The sequence below is a fragment of the Ursus arctos genome, unplaced genomic scaffold (genome assembly GCF_023065955.2).
Source record: "Ursus arctos isolate Adak ecotype North America unplaced genomic scaffold, UrsArc2.0 scaffold_18, whole genome shotgun sequence".
Classification (NCBI taxonomy): domain Eukaryota; kingdom Metazoa; phylum Chordata; class Mammalia; order Carnivora; family Ursidae; genus Ursus; species Ursus arctos.
Window position 1 is genome coordinate 53538681 of NW_026622852.1, and position 23046 is coordinate 53561726.

Sequence of the window (23046 nt, forward strand, 5' to 3'; positions counted from 1 at the left end):
TGCCCGCACTGGAAGGCAGCACTCCTGCGGGCTGGGACCCTGTTTTCTCTCGCCAGGATTAGATGAGGCCTCGGGGTCTCTGAGCCTCTGGGCCATTAGGACAGGAATGCCCCCTTAGAGTCCCAGCACAGGGCCCCTGGGATCCCCCAGGCTTCCCCAAGCAGCATGGGGGTGACAGGCCTGGCCCAGGTCTAACAGCTCCATTCAGGCTCGGACATACTGGGGCTTCTCACAATCCAGAAGCCTGCCCTCTGCTGGCAGGATCTGCTCCCTGTTCCGTGCCCACAGCACAGAGCCCAGCACCTAGTGGCCAGGACTGGAAACAGACGCACACAAGGCCAAGCGGTATGGCTAAATCCATTTATTTCGAAATAAAAAGCAAACAGGAGTCGAATCACCAGGGCAGAACCCCGTCCCCGCCTCCTTCTTCTGTCTTCCTCTGTCCTATGCTATCAATAAATAAGTTTCCCCGTTCCCCAATATTTAATAGAACTTCCTCCCCATTTGCCAGCTCCAACCTCTGCTATGATACAGGGGGCTGCCTGATCCCCAGAATATACAAAATGTTACATGAGTACGGTATGTACACTGAGGAGGGAGCCCACCCCGCCACCAGCTTATGCCTTTGCCTGGCCTCAGAGAGGCCTGGGAGAGTGCTGCCCAGTTGTCTCGCCGGACAGGGGGGCACTTGTGCCCCAAAGTGCCTCTGAATAGAGGATGCGTGAGCCCCTCTGAATGAAGGACTGCTCGGTGGGGGTGAGGAGGTCACCAGGGAGCCCCTGCTCCCCAAGAGAGGGAGCCTCCTAAATAAACTATATATTTATTGAGCCTCTGGCTCTTTGTTTTTCTGGAACCATGAATAGTCCAGATATAAAGGTACAGCGCTTGCCAAGGTGGCAAGGGGGTCTGTACCTATTTGTCTCCCCCCATTAGGGGGCTTATCATACCCCTTTAGGGGTCCTATCTTGCTAGTGTAGGGACAAAAGGGTGCTTGGGAAGGAATGAGAGGGTGGCAGGGACAGGGTGGGGGCAGAGCCCCCGGCCCCATTTCTTCAGCTTTTGCTTGTTGGTGACGGGCTCCTAGACCACCATGATCTTCACCTCGTCGTTGTCATCAGCCCGGTAGAAGAAGGGGATGCAGGGGTTGTTGCCCAAGCCTGGGCGTTTCTGGGGGTTCTGGATCTCACGCAACAGCTGTATGATCTGCTGTGCGGTGGGGTTCTCGAGGGCACTTGGGCCCTGCAGGGCCTCTCCCTGGGGAGGTGCCGCATTATCGTTGTCGGTGAGGCTCACCTCTCGAAGATCTTTGGGGGGAGAGAGAGGCAGGGCTCTGAGTGCTGTGCGAGCTCTTCCCACCGCCCCCCCAACCCACCCGCCCCCGAGGGCTCTACTCACCCCCTTGGCCATTGGCATCGCCAAGCTCTTGGGCTGGGGGTGCTGCAGTGGGCTCCCCAGCAGGGTTCTGGGCAGGGGCCAGGACCTTGCCCTGCCATTCGCCGCGCTGTACCAGGCGGAGCACCAGCTCCTGCAGCTCCAGCAGTTTGACCTGGAGGGAGAGGCGCTGAGCCCCCGTGCACCCCACCCCTGCCCCGCACCACTCCCAGGGACGCTCGGGGCCCCCACCTTCATTTCCTCCTTGTCTTGAGCCAGCCGGTTAATGTACTCTTCCTTCTCCCGGTGGCGCTCCTTGAGCACTGCCCTCTGACTTTGGTAAAGGGCGATATACTCTCCTGCGGGCGGGCGGGCGGGCAGACGCACGACGCTCAGGCTCTCGGCCCCATCGCAGAGCTGCGCCCCCGCCCCGGCCCGGGCGCTGGCCTCCCGCTCACCAATAGTGTCCGTCTCTCCAGAAAGCTGGATGCAGCGATGCTCCAGCTCCTCCACCCGCTCCTGCAGATCCGCTTTCTCCCGCATGAGCCCCGTGAAGCGGTTCTGCGGCCAGAGCAGCGGGGTCAGGGCCGGGCCGCCCGCCCTCCACCCCCCCCCACCCCGCCCCGGGCCAAGCGCGCGGAGACTGGCTCACCTGCAGCTTGTCCATGGCCGCCTGCAGGGTCCGGTGGGTCTCCCCAGGCACACTGCCATCCCCGCTCCCGGGGGCCGGGGCCTCCTCCTCTGGTGCAGGCGGGCCCGGGGCCGCCAGGCGAGCCAGGCGCCGGCAGCGCAGCTTCTGCTCCTTCAGCTGCTGGCGCAGCCGTGCCCGCTCCTCCTCGGCGCTGGCTAAGGCCGAGTTAAAATACGCCACCTGCGGGCAAGACGTGCGCGTGTGCTCTCGTGGGGTGCTCCAGGTGGGCAGAGGGGCAGAGGGGAGCTCCTCCTCTCCCGGCCTCAGCAGGCACGCCTGTGGCTCAAGGATGGTTCAGTGGCTGACCACTGGCTCCCAGGGGTGAGGGGGTCATAAGAAATCGAGGGAGGCAAACCCAGAGGTAAGAAGGATGGGGGGGACCACAGAGGGAAGCAGGAAGGGGCGACAGGGAAGGAAGGGGTGACGACGGGGCTCCGCTCACCATGGCCTCTGGGCTCTCCAGGCCCTCCGGCATGCTCGGCTTTGGCCGGGCAGCCTCCTCGTCCTTCTCCTCACTGTCCAGCTCGTCTCCTGTCGGGGCAGCCGGGGAGGGTCCTCAGACGACCCAACAGGGGAGGTGGAGCGGGCCAGGGAGAGCGAGCTGGGGCCCGGGCCCGGCCCCGCCCTGCCCCGTGCGACCTCGGGCCAGCAGCCCGTCCCCCAAGCAGGAGGAGTCGCCGTCCTAAAGGTCCCTCCGCACTCAGCTCCGTGCTGCTCAAAGTCACCCTCCTCCTGGGCTCTGTCCTCTTCCCCCGGGCACTCCCACTTACCTTCCCCAGGCACAGCCATGAGGCTCAGCTGGGCCTGGAGCTGCTGGTTCTGCTGGGTGGCAGCTTCCAGGCGTCCCTGAGGGGCCAGCAAAGAGTGAGAAGGGACCCAGGCGGCAGGCCCTCCCCTCGGGGCCCGGCACGCGAAGCCCCTCACCTGGGTCTCCTCTAACTCCTGGCGGGCCTTCTCGGCCTCCGCCTTGACCTGCACATCCTCGTGCTGCAGGCGGTCCATGAGCTTTGTCTGCAGCAGGACCTGCTTGTGCAGCATCTCCTTGTCCAAAGCCAGCTGCTGGTAGGCCGCCACGTGCTGCTGGTAGGCCACCAGGTACTGCTGCAGGTGGCCCACGTACTGGTCTCGCTGCTGCTGCAGGCTCTCGGCCTCCCGGCTCTTCAGCTCCACCTGCGGAAGACCCTGGCATCAGGCCGGTGGGGGACTCGGGGCCCAGGCTGGGGAGGGTGGGCATGGGGGGGTCCAGGCTGGGGAGGGTGGGCATGGGGCGGGGGGAGCTCTGCCGTCTGCCTGGTCCGCCTGGGCCCCTGGCTCCGGCGCTCCAGGACCGGAAGTGGCGGCCCCCCTGCCCAGAGCCCCACACCTCATGACCACCTTCTGTCTCAACTTTAGTGGGAGGTCAAAGCACTTGACAGGCAATGCTTTTCCCTTAATCCTCAACACCTCCGGGAGCGAAATGCTCATCTCCCTCTTAGACTAAGGACACCGAGGCTGAGACATGGGAAGGGAACAGTGACCAGTGGAGCTGGGGGCAGCATCCAGGGCTGAATCCGAGAAGCTGCCCACGGCACGCCATCTCTTGCCCTCCGGCGAGGGGCTCGAGGTCTCCAGCCCGGGCGATGACCCTCGGCCCCCAGAGCTACCCGCTTCGTAAAGTCAGACAGCAGGGCGCGACAAGGAGCCTGCGCCACAGGCAGGCGGGGAAGGGACCCCGGCGCCAAGTGCCTCCCCTCCCCACCCCCAGGCCGAGCCGCCTGTCCCGGCCAAGCCTCCCACCCTCCAGGCGGGTGCCTGTGCCCCTGGCTTCCTCAGCGGGCGCGGGGGTTACCGTGTCCTTCAGCTTCCCCAGCTGCTCCTGCAGCTGGCCCAGCTTCTTGGCCAGCTCCTGCTTGACGTGCTGCTCCGACTGCAGCGCGGTCGTGACCTCCATGTTCTCGTTGGACTGGACGGAGAGGAGGGGTCAGCGGCCACCTGGTGCGGCTGGAGACCCCAGGATGTGCTGTCCGCCTCCCACAGCCCAGGGAAGGGTGGTGGCAGGTGGGAAAGTCCCCTGCCCCCACTCCTCTGCCTCCACGGGGACCGTGTCACATGGGGTCCATAGCCGCCCACCCCATTTTACAGACGGGGAGACAGAGGCCCAGGGGGGTTAAGTGTCTCGCCCCGCACTTGGACTTGGCCAGGGGGGAAGGGCCGCGCACCAGCCGCACGAAGCCGTTCTGCAGCTCGGCCAGCTGCTCCTTGAGCTCGCGGTTCTGGGAGAGCGCGCGGCTGATGGTGGTGCGGTCGTTCTGCATGGTCTCTAGAATCTGCTTGCGCTCCTCTGCCTGCTCCCCCCAACACTCGGCGGCGCGCTCCAGCTCCAGCAGCCGCTGCTCCTGCTCCTGGTTCAGGCGGCTCAGACCCTCGTTGTCCTTCACCTGAGCCTGCAGCTGCCCCGCCAGGATCTCCAGTTCCTTCTGTAGTTGCTCGGCCTCCGCCTGCAGCCGCTGCTCCTCCTCCGAGGGCCCGGCTGGGGGCTCCGGGGCTGGAGGCACCACTGGGGGGGGGGGCACACAGTAGGGGCCTCTCACCTCTGTGGCTTCAGAAACCCCTCTTCTTGGTCCACAGCTCCTAACTGGGTCTCGTCACCCCAAACCCTGGCTTCCCGGCTAACAGCCCCCTCACACTCATGGGACGTGCAATCTTTCAAGACACTTTGGAATCGAGTTCTTTAGGTTTTTATGCTCAAGACAACGCTGGGTGGTGGCCAGGGGGCACTCTATCCAGACTGGCCAACTCCTGGTATAGACCTCCTTCCCTTGGCCCCAGTCCCCTTCCATCCACCCACATCCTCGGGCATTCGAAGGCACCCTCACCAGCCCTCTGCCACTAATCCCACTCCCAGCCCCTCCAGCCCCGCTCACCTATCTGGCTCTTCAGTTCGGCCACGCTGGCCTCCAGCTCTCGCGCCTGATTCGCGCTGTGCTCCTTCTCCTCCCTCAGTTTGTTCATCTGCCCAAAGCACGGGGGGAGGGGCTTGCAGGGGGGCAGGAAGGGGGGGAACATCGCCTCTCTACCCCCTCCCCCCGTAAAAACCACACGGCCACCTCTGGCTGCACACAGCAAGTGACAGGATTCCCGCTTTACTGATGCCCGGAAAGATCAAGTGACGTGTCTAGGGTGGGGGGCTGAAGGTCCCGTCTCACCTGTTCGGACATCTGCTTCATCCTCTGCTGCCAAATGGCATTCTCCTCCTTCAGATTCTCTGCATACTGGTCTCTCTCCAGCTGCAGCTGCTTTAGTGTATCTCTCAGCTGCAAGAAGGGGCACCGAGGTGAGCAGGGGCCGTCACTGCACCTCACCGGCTCCGGGGCACCGGGGGTCATCCTCCTTCCACCACCACCCGCCCCGGCTCTGCAAGGCCTCACCTGCCCCATACGGGTCTCCAGCTGTGCCCGCTCGTGCAGGGCCTGCTGTAACTCCTGGCTGCTGTCAGGGGTTTTCGATTCACTAGAAAACTGGAGAAAGAGAGATGAGGTTAGATATAGGGAGCCCAGGCTGTTCCACGCAAGGCCCCCACCCCCTCCCCGCAAAAGGGTCTAAGCTGGGATCACGTACAAGTCGGGATCGATAAAGATCTCTCTGCTCACATTATTAGTAGTGCGTCCACGGGCCTTCTGTTAACTAGAGTAACTGTAAGTGTTCCTCTAGCTCCCAGTCCCCCTGACCTGGTGTGTCTCCTTCCAGATCCTTTTCTGGCTATACTGGATAAGGCTACAAACTGATCCAGGTCCTAGAACTGGCGCGGTCGGGGCACAAAGTCCAGGCGTCCATCAAATTCAGGACAACCTCAGGCCCTCACTTTCTATCTCTAGCAGGCCATTTATCGTAAGACTGCCCATCACAGGGACAGGCCACAGAGGAGACACTCGATTAACACTGGCTGAACGGATGGGTGGCCAGACGGGCAGATGGGTAGAGAGCTCGGTGTGCTGCCCAGGCCAGACCAAATTTAGAGACTCATGTTCCGCTCTGGGGGACCGACCATAAGAGGAGCCCTAACAAATCGGGTCCCATCCAGGAGAAAGCAGTCAGGAGGGTGGCAGCCCCCATGAGCAACAGCTGGGGCTATGTAGCTTGGAAAAGATGAGGGAGCAACAAGGAATCTGAACAGAAACCCCCCCCACCACCACCACCGAGTATTGGAAGGTCTGTCTTGGGAAAGAGACGAGATTTTTCCTGTGTTGATCGGGAGGGAAGAGCCCCACCGAGGGAAGAGACATGAAGGCAGAGTATGGCTCAGTATGAAGACGGAGGGGAGCTCTCTGACCCTGGTGGCCCACCCTCCAAGAGGAAGCAGACGGACTCGCGGGCTAGCCTTGTGCCTGTCACCTACACAACAATGGTTTTCACCCAGGACGCTTTAAACAAAAATAAAAAAGCCCCATCCTTGAGATCCTGATTCCACAGATCTGGGCCGGGCCCCGACCTGTAGATTTTGATCAATGTTTCGAGCAGGATTCCAAGGCAGGGCCCAAACGAGGATCCAATGTCCCCGCTCACGGCTACAGGCCACCCACGACAGTCCCGGGAGGCCGAGGCCCCAGACGGATGGCGCTCCGGCTCCCTGGGGCGCCGGCCTTACCTGCTGCAGAAGCAGCTCTGACATCTCCAGCTTCTTCTGCAGCTCCTCCACCCTGAGCTGCATGCCCGCCTTCTCGTTCACCAACACGCGAAGCTTCTCTTCCAGCTCCGAGTTCTGCTGCTTCAGGTCCTCGTTGGTTTTGCTGTGGCCACAGGCAGCGAGGAAAGACACGGGTACAGAACAGAAAGGAGCCCTCTGGTCATCAACCCGCCACGCTGGCCACAGAGCCACAGAACAGGGGCGTCGGAAGGGACCCCAGGGAAACAGAGTCCCCAGTGGCAGGGCAGAGAGACCTGAGTGGTTTGGTTGGTGTCCTAACCGGTACGACCCCCTCCCCTGGCTCCTGCACCCCTCCCGCTCCCCAGCCCCCAGCCCCCAGCCCCCAGCCGTCCTACTTGTTCTTGTATAACTCCAGCTTCAGGGCATCTCGCTCTTTGGTTAAGTCCTTGTTGTGCTGCGAACACAGAAAGGCGAGGTCAGACACGAGCAGGGGGGAGGTGCGGCGGGCGGACTACTAGCAGCGGTAACTATTCCACAGCCACGCCTGACGTTCCATTCGAAGCCTTTCCAAGCCCCTGTTCTCATTTGCCTCGGACAAGAGCTCGGTAAGGGTGGGAGAGATTCATGGCTGGCCGGCGGAGGCCCCGACGGAGCAGGTGGCATTGCTATCAGTCACGAGCAGCGTCGTGACTGACCCTTCCCTGGAGCATGTCAGCAGGTGCCAGGCTAAGGGTCGCATTCAAGCCTCGTGACCACCGCTTGGGGCAGGCACGACTATGTCTGTTTTACAGGTGAACACAGAGTGTCACAGGTGAGGTCGTTGGCCTGCAATCCCCAACAGAGCTGGAATTAAACACCCAGTCTGTCTGATTCTTTACCCACGTTTTCTCCCTGCGGTGGGGGAGCAGACACAAGGAGCGGAATTACATTGGCATTGTGATCTTCTGTCTCTTCTTGGAACGATCTATTCATAGGCCCACCACTCAGAAGGTACAGAGCTGACAGGCCTCCCAGCTACCCTGTTCCTCACCCCTGCACACACCTTCTAGCTATCACACACACGCTTCCCTTCCTACACAAATGGTAACATACACTGTCCTGTACTTGGCCAAGGCCCACAGCCAGTGACGGGCGGGGCTGGCTCTCAGTCTGGGCTCTGCATTCAGTGCTTGCTCCAGAAAGCAGCCCTCACCACGGCCAACTGCCCCCAAGACAGCCAGCTCAGCCCTGCGTTGCTTCTAGCAACCACACCACTTTAAAGCAGCGAGAAACGAGAAACAGCCCGTGCTGCCCTTTGGGCAATAAGACATGCCATCATGCAGAGGGGACCTTTGGGCCCCTCCCCTGTCGGGGAAGCTGCGCCTCCAGCGGACGGGTCCAGTGCCGGGCTCACCCTGTCCACCTGTTTCTGCTGTGTGGAGACAGCAGACAGGGTGCGCTCCAGTTCTCCGATGCGCTGGCGGGAAGACTGCAGGCGACTAGCAAGATCTTCGGACTCTCCTGCAACGACAGAGTTCGAAATGGAACTCAGGAAGGAATCCCACCCAAGGCCTGCCAGCGTGCCAGGCTGAGGGATGGGAGGGCGCCTAGACTCCCACCTGCTTTCTGCCTGGCTGCCTGCTGGGTATGGGCCAGGGCTGTCTGTAATTCGGTCTTCTCAGACACCAGAATCCCTATGGTTTGAATGTGAACCTTTGGGAGAGAAGGCAAAGGGGCGCTGAAGAGGAGGGAAGGAAGCGTTTCCGGGGGGGGGCGGGAGGGAGACCTCGGCACCACACACCTGCAGCTGCTCCCTTAGAGACCCCTGTTCCTTTGCAAGCTTCTGCTCAAACTCCTTCTTCTCCTGCAGGAAGAAGGACACACCATCTCTGACTGGGAGGAGGCAGAGATGAAACAGCAAAGGACCTGCTTCTAGAATGCCCCTGATGGCCCAGGACAGGCTCAACAATGTGGCCAGATGGGGGGGGTGGGGGGGGCAAGGGCAGGGGAGGGTGGGCAGGGGGTGGGGAACGAGGGGCCCTTTATTCCTCCAGGCTAGGAGCAGACCGAGAATGGGCCTCTATGTCTTAATCCTTCCCAAACCATCTCCCACATCATCAGCAAAGAAATCACGTTACTTTTTCCAGTTGATCCAAAGATTCCTGGTTCTGTTGTTTCTGTGGAGAGTCAAAGGAAGGTAACTCAGTCTGTCCCCCTTTACTACCGTCCCCACACCAAGACAGAGGATGGGCAGGGGCCAGGAATGGGTTTTAAAGGCAAGTTCACGGGGACATGAACTGACAGACTCTCCCAAGGAAAGAGACTCTGGGTCTTGGGTGGCTCTGCTCACAGCTACACAAGTGAGAGTCTGGACCCAGATGAAAGAACAAGGACCTAAACCTCTAGAAATGGGAGCTGAGAAGCGAGAGACTACCCTTCTGTCAGCTCGTGGTTCAGAAGGGTGCGTTCATTCGACAAATATTTACTGAGCACGCCCCCCCAGGCCAGGTTCTGATACAGGAATAAGGAGGACCTGATTCTAGGAGTTAAAGGGACCTTGGCCACCTCCAGTTCTACCTCCTCAGGAAACCGAAGCCCAGAGAGGAAAGGTGACTCATCCGAGTTTGAAGATGGAGCAAATTAGGGGCTGAGTCAGGGCCGAAGCGCACCAGTCAAGCCAGTGCTTCCTCCCGGACGCAGGAGCCCCGGGGCAAGGATGGGGAGGACTCAAGCAGGGGTGTCTGGAGAACAGAGAGGAGGCGAAGAGGGCAGCCACAGAGAGCCATGCTGCATGCTCCGTGCTCCGGGGTCCCTCCAGCGGAGACTCAGGCCCCCCGGCACCCCATTCTCCCTTGGCACCAGGGGCCCCCAGCCCCTTTCTTCAGAGCCCCAGGGAGCAGCTGGAGCCCCAGATCAGCAGTGTGGAATCAGGGGACCCCACTGGACTCTTACCAATTCCTCTATCTTGCTACTGAGTTGTTTGTTTGTTAGACTGCTGGAGTCCAGGGCTAGTGAGAGCTCTTGGTACCGGCTCTGAGGCGCATGCACAGAAGGAGGAGGAGGTGGACGAGGGTGGGGGGAGAGGTAGAGAGAGCAGTCATTAGGGTTGGGGGCTGTCTGGGCTGTCTCAGCTGGCAGCGGGGCTCCCAGCCCCCGCTGTGGGAGGGGGGGCTGGCCTGCAGGGTCACTGGGTCTAGACCCACTTACCTCCAAATCCTTCATGTTAGCAGAGCACGCCAGGCCCTCCCCATTGACGTAGGATGAAGACTAGGAGACATGAGAGGCTCGCTTGGAGGTGCGCTCTGCCCTCCTCGGTGCCCGAGCCCTCTGACTCCCCGTCCCGCCTGTCAGCAGCCTGACCCCTTTGTGCCAGCTCCCCCTGCTGCTTCTCTCCCCTTCGCCCGTCCCTCCCAGGCAGCCCTCATTCGGTGCTTTCTGCGGAGGGGTCAAATGATGTAACCAGCTTCGAGGCCCAACCCCTTCACCTGGGGAGCTTCAAAGAGGACTCAGAGGAGTCTTGCCGAGCTGAACATTCCCCAGCCAGCTGGCTGCTCCCAGGCTCATCCCTCCCTCTTGGGAATCTCTGCCTCAGTTTCTTTCTGTCACATCCCCCCGCCCCCGCCATCTACCCCCTTGGGTTTCAAGTTCTGGGGTACCTCAGACACAAGACCATTGAGCTGTTGAGAAAGTTGTCGCAAGCTCTCGGTAGATGACAGACATCTGGGGACGAACAGGGGAGTCAGGGCTGCGGGAGGTTCGATGGGAAAGAGGGGGTTGCGGGCAGTGTCCTGCCTCGACTCCCTCGGCCTAGGGACTGCTGCCCCCACAGGAGATACTCACTTGTTTTCATCCATGAGGAAAGGGCCATTTTCTACATCCTGACTCTGTTCAGAAAGAAACACATGAAGTGGTCACTCCATTGTTAGTAAGACCGCCCAGGGGTGGGGGGAGGCAAGCTCCTTCTGACAACCTGCCAGCTCCCCAGACTTCAAGGAAAGACCTGGTCTTGGCCTCCCGCCTCAGTCCTCTGGAAAGGGCACTTGGCTCTAGGAACCAAGCTACATGAAGAAAGGGGAAGAGGACCCAAAGCAGGTACACACAGTCCTCTGGGGGGGGGGGGGGGATGAACATACAGTGGGGCGGCAGGCAAGGGGGGAGGAGGCACAAACCTGAACTGATGCCATGCTAGTGACATGGGGGGGACTAGCACAGGGGGAAGGGACACCACCAGGTGACACGGTGTCATCAAAAGTTGGTGAGGCAGGAGCAGCGCGGTCTTTGGGCGTCTGTCACAGAACAGAGCAGGGGGTTAGGGACCATGCGGGTAAGAAGGCGCCTTGCTGCCATGGATGCAGGGGTGCAGAGCGGGCAGGACAGGTGCTGCTGTGGTCAGAGTGACAGTCACACATGCTGGGAGCCACTCTGGAGTGCGGCTATGACTCGCCCAAGCTGAGGGCCGCTCTGCAGCCTTCTAGACGGCCAAAGCTCAAAGCAGGGTCTGCGCGACCTCCTCCGTGAACATGAGGGCCTTGTTCTCTGTGGAGCTCAGCAAGACACAGTACCAGGTTCTGACCTGTGGCATCCACAGCAGGTGGGAGACAGGTGTCCCCAGTCAGGGAGAAGGAAGGCACTGTTCTTCTGGAATGCCAGGGTGACCCTCACCCTGGGCCCCTGCCAGGCACAGGGTGCTGGTGATGAAGGACGTGGTCAATGCCACTATCTGCCTCCCTCCTCTCTGCTCTCTTTTCCTTTCCCCTTCCTATCCCCAACTACGCGCTGCATTTGCGCAATTCAGGCCTTTTCTGGGAAAGAAGCTAACTAGAAGCCTCACCTTACTCCTGCAGGTAAAAAGAAAAACACGGCCACTGGCCCCACCCCAACCTCCTAGCTCTGAAACTCCTACCCAACCGAGAAGCAACCTGAGAAACCAGAGGTAAGATGTCTGCCCTCTGACTCTTGGTATCCTGGAGAACAATCCTGGGATTGGGGACAAGGAGTCATGCAGAAACCGCTCCCTGTTCCCCACCTGGACCCACCTGCCTGACCAGGGCCCCACCCAGCCTCCTTCCAAGCTCAGGCCTGACACAGTCCAAGCATCTGGCTCTACGATCTAATGTCTGATGAGGAGCAAAGATGAGCACAGACTTGGGGAAGATGGCAGACAAGCTCGAGTTTGAAGACAGGCGCACACTAGGGAGTCAAGGCCTGGCCAGCAAGGCCGGGGCGGGGAGGAACAGCCCTAGCCTCTGAGAAGTCACCTCTACTGCCCTCCTTAGAGCAAGTGCTGCAGAGCCCGAGAAGCTGAGGCTGAACCAAGCAATTTGCCTGTTTACTGTCCAGGCTGTGACCTTTGACCCTGGAACCTGGCGTTGCCTTGCCAACCTGTCAACAGAATCTCCTAGGTTAGAGCAGAGGCTCAGCAGCTGGCTGGGCTTGAGACTTTGGGGGAGGTGGGCACTTCTAGCCCTGGGCCCTGGCAAGCTCTGGGTGCCTCCTGGCATCCTGGGTTCCCATGGATCCCTAGCACTAGACACAAGAACGTTCAGAAAAGGAAAAAAGTAATTTTCTGAGGACTTAAATATATGTAACATGACGATTTTATGATCAAGTTATTTCACAATTTTAGGTTTATAGCAAAAGTATGGAGTATTTAAAAAATCACTCTCCACTCCCCCGACGGTCCCATTCCATTAAAATTTTATTTCTCCATGATTCTCCATTTCTGGAAATGCTATCAGCTCTGTCCAGGATCTGTAACCACAAGCCTGCATTGCGGGAACGAAAACTTAAGCGGGAAACAGCCACTGACACAGACAGGATTTAAAAACCACAAGGAGGATCTGGGTCTTCATTTCCAGGACAACAGAGGGATGCGGGCACAGAATCTCCGAACTCCGTGCAAATACCAGCTTCAGGAGTCCTCTAGGCCTGCGCTCCCTTCCCCGTGCCCCTCAGCAGCTCCTCTGAGCCCACAAGGTGAGTCAAAGCACCTGGACAGCCCTGACCACCCAGGCGTGAGTGGTCCCAGTGAGTGAAAGCCTCTCACACCAGCAGCCAGGGCTCTGTCCCTGCTCTCTCCCCATGCCATCTCTTGCAGGACCTGGCCGTACTCAGCCCTACTCCCCTGGCCTGACTAGTGTCCCAGGACAAAGTGCGAACATCACGTCCAGAAAACCCACCCAGGCTCCCTGGCTTTCTGGGAGATGCTCTGTGAGCTCATAATGCTGGCTGTTACCTGCATCCCACCCTCCCTCTGCCTGGGACTCCCACTTTCCCCTCTCTCTGTATGGATAAATGCTACCCACCTGTAATCTTCAAACCAGTCTCGAGTCCACTCAGAACCCACCTCGCCCTCGGCTGGGCACTCGGAACGTTGCCACATTCTACCTTTGCTTCTTACAGGAGGGTCTGCCGCCCTCAGTGTGCATTCGACCTGGTTCACCTCTTTTCTTGAGCACCTCGCCAACTGCCTCCCCCAGCAAGGGCCCACTGAATACACAGCCAAAGTGTCCAGTTGATTTTTAAGAGAGAACAGGGGCAGGATGTCCTGGTCGCTCAGTTAATGCCTCCGATAAAATAACCTCGATCCTTGTAACTCTAACATACACTCCCTTTGTCTTAACCCTACAGTTACCTACTCTCAAACCAAAGTGAATTCATCCAATTCAAAGACAGCACAAACTGCTATGTGGTCTATTGGTCTTTTGGGGACAGGTGCCCAAAGGGCAAGCCCGAAGGTTTGCTTTTATTTAATCTCTCTGAGTCTGACACGCCAGTGGGTATTCATACGCAAGGCTTGAAATGCCCAGATCCCACTCTCCTGCTCTGGAAGCTTTCCCAAATCACCTTTCAACTTCAAGGTGTGTCTCACCTTCTTCAAGATGATAAAAGCTACGGGGCAAGGAAAACAACCCAACCAACCAAGCAGGTGAAAAAAGCAGACATGAACAGGCTGAAGGTTAATGACAGCAACATAAAATAAGCCAGAGGCAAAGTATCCCCCAAACCAGAGAAGCCTTGGGGCATGCACAGCCGGGAGAGAGCAAGCCAGAGAGGGGGCTCGGCACTGCCTCACCTGCCACTTGTCCAATGGGGGGAGCGCTACCCCATTGGAGCGGTTAAGGTCGGACACCAGCACCTTCAGAATGTCCTGAATCTACAGGAGGCGAGAAGGGAGAAACAAGGGCAAGGGGAGAGAGAAAAGTGGCTTAGAGAGAGGTGAGAGAGTCAGGAAAGGAAGAAGAGAAGACAGAGGGAACAAATCCACGGCCTGGGCCGCCTTCCCAAACGGCCACTGGCTGCCTTGCTGGAGGCAGAAATCAACGTACACAGAGGGAAAGGTCCCCCGAACGAGACAGAGAATGCAGTCACCGGCCTGATGCAGCGGTTTTCTTAATACATTCATGAGACCCCGCTCCTCAGGCCCAGGATGCTGGGGACGAATCTGACAGAATGCCATCTCCATTTTAAAAACCAGACTTCCGAGGAAGGGTTCGCTTGAACAAAGGGGGCTCCAGCTAGAAGTCTGAAAGACACTGATCTGCTCCAACAATATCATCTTACGGATGAGGCCACTGGGCCCAGGGGAGGAAGTGATTTTCCTGAGGTCGCCCAGCAAGTCAGTGGCAAAGATGGACTCCAAACTCACTGTCACCTAACCCAAGTGCTTGGGGCTCTCTCCTTGCTACACCCTAGGCCTCTTTTGGTGCTTCCTAAAGGGACAGCATGATGGCACATGGCTGCTCTCACTGCCTGGCTCCCCCTTTGAGGCTGGGGATGAGGAAAGTCACCAGACCAGTATGTCAAATACCACTACCCTTTACTGAATCTTTCCTATGCACCAGGCCCTGTACCAGGCCTGGGTGGCTCAGTCAGTTAAATGTCCAACTCTTTGATTTCTTTCAGCTCAAGTCACGATCTCAGGGTCCTGGGACGGAGCTCCACATCAGGTTCTGTGCTCAGCCAGGAGTCTGCTTGAGGAGTTTCTCTCTCTCCCTCTCCCTTTGCCCCTCCCCCTGCTCACCCACTCTCTCTAAAATAAATAAATCTTAAAAAAAAAAAAAATCAACCATCTCATTCCAGTGTCCCAAGTGTAAGCAAGATAACATTACCCTAATTTTACTGATGTGGAAATATATTCCTAGCAGGGACATTATCCCAGCAAAGGGATAGGTAGGATTCAAACCTGTACCTGATACTTCTTCCACAATCTTAACCATCACCCTCTACTTGTCCCTCAAGTACCCCTGGTCCCAGGAGCCTGGCCAGCCAATACTCACATCCTCAGAAGAATGGCAACCATCAGAAGTCGTTGTTTCTGGGTTACTGCCATTTTTGATCTTTCTTTTCTTCTTCACTCCTGCAGGAATACCAGGGCTGTTCTTCTGCTGGTATTCCCTCAACTGCGGAAAGGAAAAGCAGCGGGACTCATGAGAACTATAATCCCCTGTATTCACAACCAACTTTGTAGTTTATGATATACTCCTATCTTTGCCATCTGATTGCCACCAATAGCCCTACAAGGTGTTGTCATTCTCGGCGACTGCAGATATGGAATGACAACATGGCGTTAAAGGCGGGGGTGCAGTAACAGAATTTACACTTAGTCTTCTGACTCCGAGTTCTGGTGTTATGCCATGAAATCAGCAAGTGCCAAGAGGTAAAATCAGAGGTGGAGATGGAAAGTAAACATCTGAGTAATCAGACTTCAGAGTCCTTTCCTACCCATCTGTTAAAGCTGCACAATAGTACTTATCAAACTTTTACATGGATGTATCCTGACGGCAGAAGGCAATGAAGGCACACACCTAGTGAATGTGGGAACGTAACAGGAGGACGACAACCCAAGCACTATTTCAGAGAGAAGTCTATTATAATCTTACAAATCTTTGCAAATGTTATCCCTAGGTACATTAATATAAAAGGACTTTTCTCTCTCAAGAGAATCAAGCACATCTGATGCTTCGGTCCCATATTATCCTGTGGCACTTAGAACACTCCATGTTGAGAGGATGGTTTGGGGAAGATTCCCACCTGTGAAGTTCAGGTTCCAGAGATCTGTTCCCCCCATAAGCAGATCTCACACCAAAGACCACTGATTGAGGGGGACTCTGGTCCCAGAATCATAGGGAGTTAAAGTGTGAGGTAGAGAATTCAGATTTAAAATGTGAAAGTCTCTCTGGACAGTAGAAACCTAGGAGGAAACCATACTAAAGAAAACACATTCTCCCCCATTGTCACCAAGGTGTTATCAATGTTCCACGATCACTGGTGAAGTCAACGTCTAAGGATGGGGAACAGTCTAGAGTAAGGGCTCCTGAAACATCTTCCACCTAGGTCCCATAGTCCCCAGGCCCCTTGAAGCTGGAAATTTGTGCCGCGACCAGAGAAACCGGAAAGGATATGAAAACACTGGGGGACTGGGTAGTAAGATCAAACACCGGGCTCGCGGCGCTAATGACAGTTCCGAGGGGGATTGTGACGTAACTACATTCCACTCCTCCCTACCGACGCCCGAATCGCCGCTCCGCGGTGGGGGAGGGGAAAGCAGGGCCGGGACCGAGGTCCTCGGAGACCTGGACCGGCCAGGGGAGCCCAGGTCCTCCGGTTCTGGGTGGCAGAAGGCGAGGGCCAAGCCCGGAGCGGGGATCCCGAGGGTCACCGGCCCAAAGTTACCCGGGGGCGACGGGTGAAGGCGGGGGCTGGGCTGCCGGGGGGCGGGACTGGCTGAGAAGACTTTGGGGGGGCGCCAAGGGGCGCCGAGGGGCTCGCCCTGTGTGCCTCAGGGGCAGCACAGACTCTGACCACGGCCCGGCGGTCGGAGGGGCTTTTGGCTGGGTCAGGGAGTCGCGACCCGGCACGTTTTACCTTTTTCTTGGCCGCAGCCAGTTTGAGCTGTCGGGTTTCTTCCGACATCCCGGGACGGGGAGGGGGAAGGGGGGGCCACATCATCAAGATCCCGGCAACCACTGCGGAATTGCTTCCGGCAGTCACCGCGCCGATGTGCGACTGAGCCAGAAAAGGAGGGACTCCAGAGTTTCTAGGCAGCAGCTGGGTGGGCGTGGCCCCAAAGCTCCAATCCTATTGGCCGGTGAGGAAGATGAAAGGGAAAGGGGCGTGGCCAGGCCGCCGCGGGCCGCAGGGGACAGGTGGAGTCACAATGAAAGCTGCGCGCGCAGCCGATGTCCCCGCCCACCTCGAGGAAGGGGCGGGGCCTGAGCTTGCAGGATGCGCGCGCATCTCGAGATATGACCGTTCCCGGTCTCCGTCATAAGATTCCGAATACCTGGCGGGCCTGAGGGGTCGCTCTCCCTCTCTCGCCCTGGACCTTCCTGCACCGCATACTCCCCCTAGACGGGGGCCCCGGACCCCAGGGCTCCGGAGGTGGGCGAGGAGCGGAGAGCAGGGCGAAAGGGCTTCCATTCACAGTCCCTTTCCTGACTCCCCATAGCCCTGCCCCAGACTCTCTCGTCCCAGAGATCACTTCCGGAGACCCCCCCCCCCCAATCTGGCCCTCCACACACTCCCCCCTCTCAGAGTCTCCCCTTCCTTGAGGATCCCTACCCTGATCCCGGACCATAACTGCCCCCTTCCCAAGTCGTAACCTCCCACACCCTTTTCCTCCCAGAGCGGACTCTAGGTTCAATCAGCCTTTTTCTCGGATTCTTCTCCAGGACTCAACCAGGACTTTCCAAAAGTTGCCGCGGGGCCTTCCAATCCCCTGTGAGTATGCCTGTGTACCCCGCCCCCCTCACCCGCCACCGTGAAAGTCCGTGCTGCTCCAGCCCTTCTCTCCATCCCCAACAGCCCTCTTCAAGCCGTCCCCCAGCGGACCTTGTTCTGCCGAGAAACTCCAGGTCATTTCTCAGTCCTCCCCCTTCTTTTCCTCCTGCCCACCAAGCTTCAAAGAAGCAGCAGTGTCCCGGCCTTTGCCGGTGGTACCCCAGGCTCTCCCAGTGGGCTCCGTCTCTCCTCCTTCCTGACAGCACCACAGGTGGTTGGTTTTGAAAACACCAGGATCCCCTCCCTCACCTGTTCCACCCCCCACAGAAACCGTGCTCATTCCCTCGGACACATGGGCTCTGTCCTGCCTTTGCCATTTGGATGCACTGTCCCCTTCTGGAATACTTTCCTTCCAGCTCTTTAGCAAGAGCTGCTCATCCTTTAGAGTTGAGGACCCTCAGAGAAGCCTCGCCCCCACTTCTGACTCAGTCCGCCGCACACTGTACTTCAGCTTAGAAGCACTTTTCAGGCTAGTCGTTAGTTAATGAATTATTTGTCATTCACCCCCTCCTCTGACATTATTGAGTGCCTACCATGTGCCAGGCACTGTTGGGGACACCGTGAACAAAACACTGCCCCTGCGTTCGTGGGCTTACACTCCAGTGGCGTAAGGCCGGCGACGAACAGAATATTGTTAATGAAACGTGTATGTCACGTGGTGATGGATGTTAGATAATATCAGGACAAAAGAACAGTGAGCCATTGAGGAGGGACCATGTTAGGCCGGGTGGTCAGCAAAGGCCTTCCTGAGGAAGTGTGAGTAGAGCTTTAAATGGAGGTCTCTGGAGGAAAAACATAATCATTGGGTGTTCTATATATGTTCCATGAAGGCAGGGGCCAGGCTTGATGTCTCACCCGTTGCTGAATCCCTGGAGCCTTTGCCAGTGCCTGGCAGATAGTGCTTACTCCCTGTCACCTGACCTATCAAAAGCCCCTGTCCTGAGAGTAGGAACCATGTCTTCCTTGGCCTCTTCTCGTATCATGTGTAGACAGTTGATCAACATTCATTTCCTAAAGGTTCGCAGCGTACCAGGCACTGGCCTTTGCAGCTTCTAGAGGCAGAGAGGGCAAAGATGAAGTGCAACGCCTGGGAAGGGTTTTGTTATCCAATGAAATTATAAGCCCAGCGACATTATAGATTTGAGCATCCAAGAAGTAAACGTGAGGCAGATTATCTGGGGTCAGATGAGGGGCCGGGATGAGCCCTTTAATTAGGATTGGGTATGGCTAGGCCTGAAAGAAACCCCAGATAATGGTGCCCTAAACAGTCCTCAGGGTCCCAGGCCTCTGTCTTGTTCCACCACACCTTCCACATGGCTCTACCTTATCGCCCAAGGTACTGCTCAGCTCTACCATTACGTCCACATTCCAGCCAGCAGGAAGGAGGAAGGAAGGCCAGAGAAAGGCGTATCCTCTCCCTGGAAGGACAATGCCCAGACGTTGCATACATGATTTCTGATTAACTTCCACTTGCCAGAACTTGGAGGGCTACATCTAATTCCAAGGGCAGCTGGGCAATGTAATCTTATTCGGGGGTGAGGGGTGTCGGTCACCAAGCAGAAGGGGGGGGTGATTTGTTAGGGACAACGTGTAGTTTCTGAATTGTGGATAATGGGTCAGTCTGGCTAATGACTTTGTGTTCCGCTCAGCGGCCATCTCCCAAGTTTGGCCAGGCTGATGGGACCAGCGAGGATTCTCTGCACCTTGACATTCAGAAACTGAAGGAGAAGAGGGACCTGCTGGACAAGGAGATCGCCCAATTAATATCTGAGTAAGTCTCATTGGGCTCCTCAGCATGCTTAAGATAACTTAATCAGGGGCCCAGTAACTGAAACGCAGCCACACTAGCTTAGCGTAAAACCAGGACCGTGCCCTGTGAGGGATTCAGCGTGTCTCAGCAGCCTCTCTCGGGTAGGGTGTGGTCAGACCTGGGAGGAGCCGAACTAGGAAGCGGAAAGCTGTCCGGAGCAGAGGTTATCATTCTGTCTCTGCCTCTGCTTCCGGTCTCTCTCTGCCTCTGCTTCCGTCTGCACACCAACTCCATTCTCTCTCCGCAGGTGGGCTCTCCAGGGCCTGGGGGAAGCTGGCTCTTCCACAACTCCTGGACTCTTTCACGCCCCTTGCTGCAGCCACGTGGCACAGACTGAGCAGTCTTTGAATGTGCATTTCATATGGGAGGGCATCTGACTAGCCACTCATATTCCCATCTGTGAATCCCTCTGCTGTGGCCAGGGTCACATAGTACCAGTGTGGCTGGGAACCGCTCCCTAAGGGCACAGGGAGATTGGCCAGGAGTGAGGGGCTAGGCAGATTCGTGCCTTACCGTAAGCTTCCTGAGGGCAGGGTCTGTCTTGTTCCTAGTAGGCCCTTAGTGAACTTGTGTGTGTGTGTGTGTGTGTGTGTGTGTGTGTGTGTGTGTGTGTTAAGATTTTATTTATTTGCCAGAGAGAGAGACAGAGTACAAGCAGGGGGAACAGCAGGCAGAGGGAGAAGCAGGATCCCCGCTGAGCAAGGAGCCTGATGTGGGACTCAATCCCGGGACCCTGGGATCCTGACCTAAGCTGAAGGCAGACTCTTAACCAACTGAGCCACCAAGTGTCCCGCAAGGCATCTATTTAATATGCACAGGATGCCTGGGGGGCTCAGTCAGTTAAGTGTCTGCCTTCGGCTCAGGTCAGGATCCCAAGGTCCCGGGATCAAGCCCCACATCGGGCTCCTTGCTCAGCGGGGAGTCTGCTTCTCCCTCTGCCTGCTGCTCCCCTTGCTGGTGTGCTCTCTCTCTCTCTGACAAATAAATAAATAAGATCTTTACATAGATGCCTTGTTACTCTCTGAACCTTGGCTGCTCCTTAGCTTTCTTAAAGATCCTCTCTCTGTCTCTCTCTCCACCCCTCACCCCAGAGGCTACAGTGTGGATGAACTGGAGGACCACATCTCCCAGCTCCACGAGTACAACGACATCAAGGACGTAGGCCAGGTGCTGCTAGGCAAACTAGGTGAGCAGCAGGACCCCGGAGGAGCAGCCGGGGCTCGGAGGGAAGGACTCCGCATTCCCCCGGGTGTCTGGATTTTGTTCCTGGGCCTTCTAACTTGCCAGCCTTCCCATCCTTCTCAGCTGGCGCCCTCCCTGAACGCCCTGAAGCAGCTGTACAGCTCTTACAGGAGTCCCTGGGCTTTCTTCCCTCCTGCGTAGAGTCTGCTTCAGAGCCCCAGGCAGGTTTGAGCAGGAACTTCCCTTCCTGCTAGATTGAGGGCTGCGGTTCCGGTCTTCTGGGGCCTCCTCGGACTGATCGACACACCACCCTTACCTCGGTGGCTGACTTGCTACAGAGGCAGAATGTCACAGAAGGGTGACTCTGTGACTCAGAGGAGTATTTCGTTCTTCCTTGATCCCAGCCTGACTTCCAGAGGCCTCAGCCGAGGCACAGACACCTGTGCGCCTGGGCTGGTTAGAACAGTCCCGTTTGGAAACAAGCAGAGGCATGGATGGCCTCAGTCCCGTCACCTGGCTGGGGTCGGTGGGCACTCCAGTGTTCAGCAGCCAGTGACTGTCTGGGACAGGGTGCAGGCCTGGGATGTCTGCCTGGTCGCTGCAGTCGTTGAGCACTTCCTGTAGAATTGCCTGTCAGCATCCAGGAGTCTGGCGGGGAGGGCTGCTCTGTTCCAGTGGGGAGTGGGTCCCAAGGAAGGAAAGGAGAGAGCAGGAGGAGGGAAATACAGATGGAGAAAGGAGGTCGATCAGGCCCCAAGGAGAAGGGAAGGTGAGGGGACCGTAGCCTGGTGGTTAAGGGCATCAGCTCTTGTGAGATAGAGCCCAGCTTGAGACCTGTCTTTCCGGGCCCGGGCCCTGGAGAGGATGGGGCAGCCCGTCTTCTCGTTTGTTCAGGTGACACTTACGGAGCACCTGCTCCGCAGGGTGTGGGGCACTCTAGAACCAGACGCTCGGAGGACCCTGTTCTCATGTGACTAATGTTTTGGTACTGGGGGAGGGGAGGGGAATGGTCAATAAGTAAAGGAACACAAACAAAGAAATTATAAAATGCATTAAGTGCTATGAAGGAAACAAAGGCCAGAGACAGAGAAGAATGTTGAGGTATGAACAGGGTGGCAGGTAGGGATGAGCTGAGGTGGTCAGGGAAGGCCCCTCAGGAGACCCCCTCCTCTGAGAGGAAGAAAATGTCTTTGAGGGAGCGAGAGGAATGGCATCACCAAATGGCCAGGGCGTGGCCCACGGGCCAGGCTAAGCATGAGGGTTTTCCGCAGTCCCCAGGCGCAATGTAAGGATCCACTTACCTTTTCAGCAGATGGCTCTGGCTGCTCTGAGTGGACCCCAGGGGGCTCCTTTGGGAAGTGGGGTGAGGGTTCAGTGAGTCTAGTTTGGGGCGGCCAAGTAGGGCGCATAGTGGTAAGAGTAGCAAGAGGGTATCTCAGTCAACTAGGGGAGCAGGGAGAAGGTGCAGGAGTGGGTCCAGGCTAGGTCAGGCCATTGGCCGTTCTCCCTCCCACTTCTCCCACCGGACACGCATCCTTTCTTCCTTCTTTCCTTTCAGCCGTGATCCGAGGTGTCACCACCAAAGAATTATATCCAGAATTTGGCCTGGATATGAATGACTGAGCCAAGGCTCACAGCCCTTTGTCCGCAGCCCAGTGGGACAGGCGGATTTGAACATGAGAGGCAGTGAGAGTCCAGCCGGCACACCCACAGGCTTCCCAGCAAGGAAGCACCAGAAGCCCTTTTCTAGAGAGCTCAGTTTGAGTCCGGAGGGAGCCCAGAGAAGAGACAGACCACGACGAAGAGCTGTTCCCTGCTCCAAGTTTCCTGAAATGTCCCAGTGATATCTAGGTGTGTGTGTGTGTCTCCTGTTTAAATAAACATACAATCTTGGTGTGAATCTCTACACTGAGTCCTTCTCCTCCGGTAGCCCCTGATCTTCCCCGGGGGGGAAAAGAGAGCCTGCCTTGGATTATAACAAGCTTACATGCACCAGGCACTGTGCTGAGCCCCTTACATCCGTTATCTCTAATGCCTGAGTCCATCCTCTGAGAAATGAATATTGCTATCCCCATTTTACAGATGAGGAAATTCAGGCTCGGGGGCGCCTGGGTGGCACAGCGGTTAAGCGTCTGCCTTCGGCTCAAGGCGTGATCCCGGCGTTATGGGATCGAGCCCCACGTCAGGCTCCTCCGCTATGAGCCTGCTTCTTCCTCTCCCACTCCCCCTGCTTGTGTTCCCTCTCTTGCTGGCTGTCTCTATCTCTGTCGAATAAATAAATAAATAAATCTTTAAAAAAAAAAAAAAAGGAAATTGAGGCTCAGAGAAGCAAAGTGACTTACCCAAGGTCACACAGCCAGTAACCGGCAGAGCAGGGATTCAAGCATAAGTCTAATTCTGAAGCTTCCCCCGCCTTTCTGGGGGACAGGCAGGTAGGAGCTGAGCGTGAAACAGTGACGCTGGAGGAATTCTTCCCTTGTGCGTCCACGTGCACAATGAAGGTTCCAGTCCCAACTGTCATCCTCTGCCACGCCAGGGCAAGCTGTCCTTTCTGCCTTGTGTGTGGCTTGTCCCGAACCACCAGCACTGGCAGAAGTGAGACGAGTG

At 57.3% G+C, this 23046-nt stretch overlaps 2 protein-coding genes and 1 long non-coding RNA gene across 9 annotated transcripts; 2 read left to right on the forward strand and 1 right to left on the reverse strand.

Annotated features, from left to right (window-relative positions):
- Positions 1-346: 346 nt before the first annotated feature.
- GOLGA2 (golgin A2) lies at positions 347-16647 on the reverse strand. Of its 7 annotated transcripts, XM_026514057.4 has the most exons (27): positions 16533-16647; positions 14945-15067; positions 13741-13821; positions 10835-10951; positions 10506-10549; positions 10322-10385; positions 9873-9932; positions 9618-9698; positions 8804-8842; positions 8467-8529; positions 8285-8378; positions 8080-8186; positions 7082-7140; positions 6687-6828; positions 5470-5559; positions 5248-5355; positions 4966-5053; positions 4261-4598; positions 3891-4004; positions 2987-3232; positions 2833-2908; positions 2505-2593; positions 2024-2242; positions 1830-1932; positions 1624-1730; positions 1396-1546; positions 347-1304 (listed from the first exon to the last, which is right to left on the reverse strand). In XM_026514057.4, exons 1-27 carry the CDS (start codon positions 16614-16616, stop codon positions 1081-1083), a joined length of 3111 nt encoding a protein of 1036 aa, XP_026369842.2. In that variant the 5' UTR covers positions 16617-16647; the 3' UTR covers positions 347-1080. The 7 variants fall into 7 exon arrangements, with proteins under 7 accessions (XP_026369842.2, XP_026369843.2, XP_026369845.1 ...); XM_026514058.4 differs by lacking the exon at positions 13741-13821; XM_026514060.4 differs by lacking the exon at positions 10835-10951.
- LOC123001891 (uncharacterized) lies at positions 9781-14756 on the forward strand. Its single transcript, XR_007190936.2, has 5 exons — positions 9781-10757; positions 11510-11598; positions 12404-12641; positions 13296-14462; positions 14571-14756. It is a non-coding gene; the product is annotated as an uncharacterized LOC123001891 (long non-coding RNA).
- Positions 16648-16764: 117 nt separating the features above from the next.
- On the forward strand, positions 16765-22343 carry SWI5 (SWI5 homologous recombination repair protein). Its single transcript, XM_057313377.1, has 6 exons — positions 16765-16813; positions 16940-17048; positions 17339-17387; positions 19097-19218; positions 20349-20443; positions 21998-22343. Exons 1-6 carry the CDS (start codon positions 16765-16767, stop codon positions 22060-22062), a joined length of 489 nt encoding a protein of 162 aa, XP_057169360.1. The 3' UTR covers positions 22063-22343.
- The last annotated feature ends 703 nt before the right edge of the window (positions 22344-23046 follow it).

Bases quoted from the DNA above. Each gene is read 5' to 3' on its own strand.
- GOLGA2 (XM_026514057.4), bottom strand. From the start codon at position 16,616: ATGATGTGGCCCCCCCTTCCCCCTCCCCGTCCCGGGATGTCGGAAGAA. The intron at 9,699-9,872 runs GTAAGTGGGTCT...CATGCGCCTCAG, and splicing joins CTAACATGAAGGATTTGGAG to AGCCGGTACCAAGAGCTCTC. The intron at 1,305-1,395 runs GTGAGTAGAGCC...CTCCCCCCAAAG, and splicing joins CGATGCCAATGGCCAAGGGG to ATCTTCGAGAGGTGAGCCTC.
- SWI5 (XM_057313377.1), top strand. From the start codon at position 16,765: ATGAAAGGGAAAGGGGCGTGGCCAGGCCGCCGCGGGCCGCAGGGGACA. The intron at 16,814-16,939 runs GTGGAGTCACAA...CTCCGTCATAAG, and splicing joins CCGCGGGCCGCAGGGGACAG to ATTCCGAATACCTGGCGGGC. The intron at 17,049-17,338 runs GTGGGCGAGGAG...ATTCTTCTCCAG, and splicing joins CGGACCCCAGGGCTCCGGAG to GACTCAACCAGGACTTTCCA.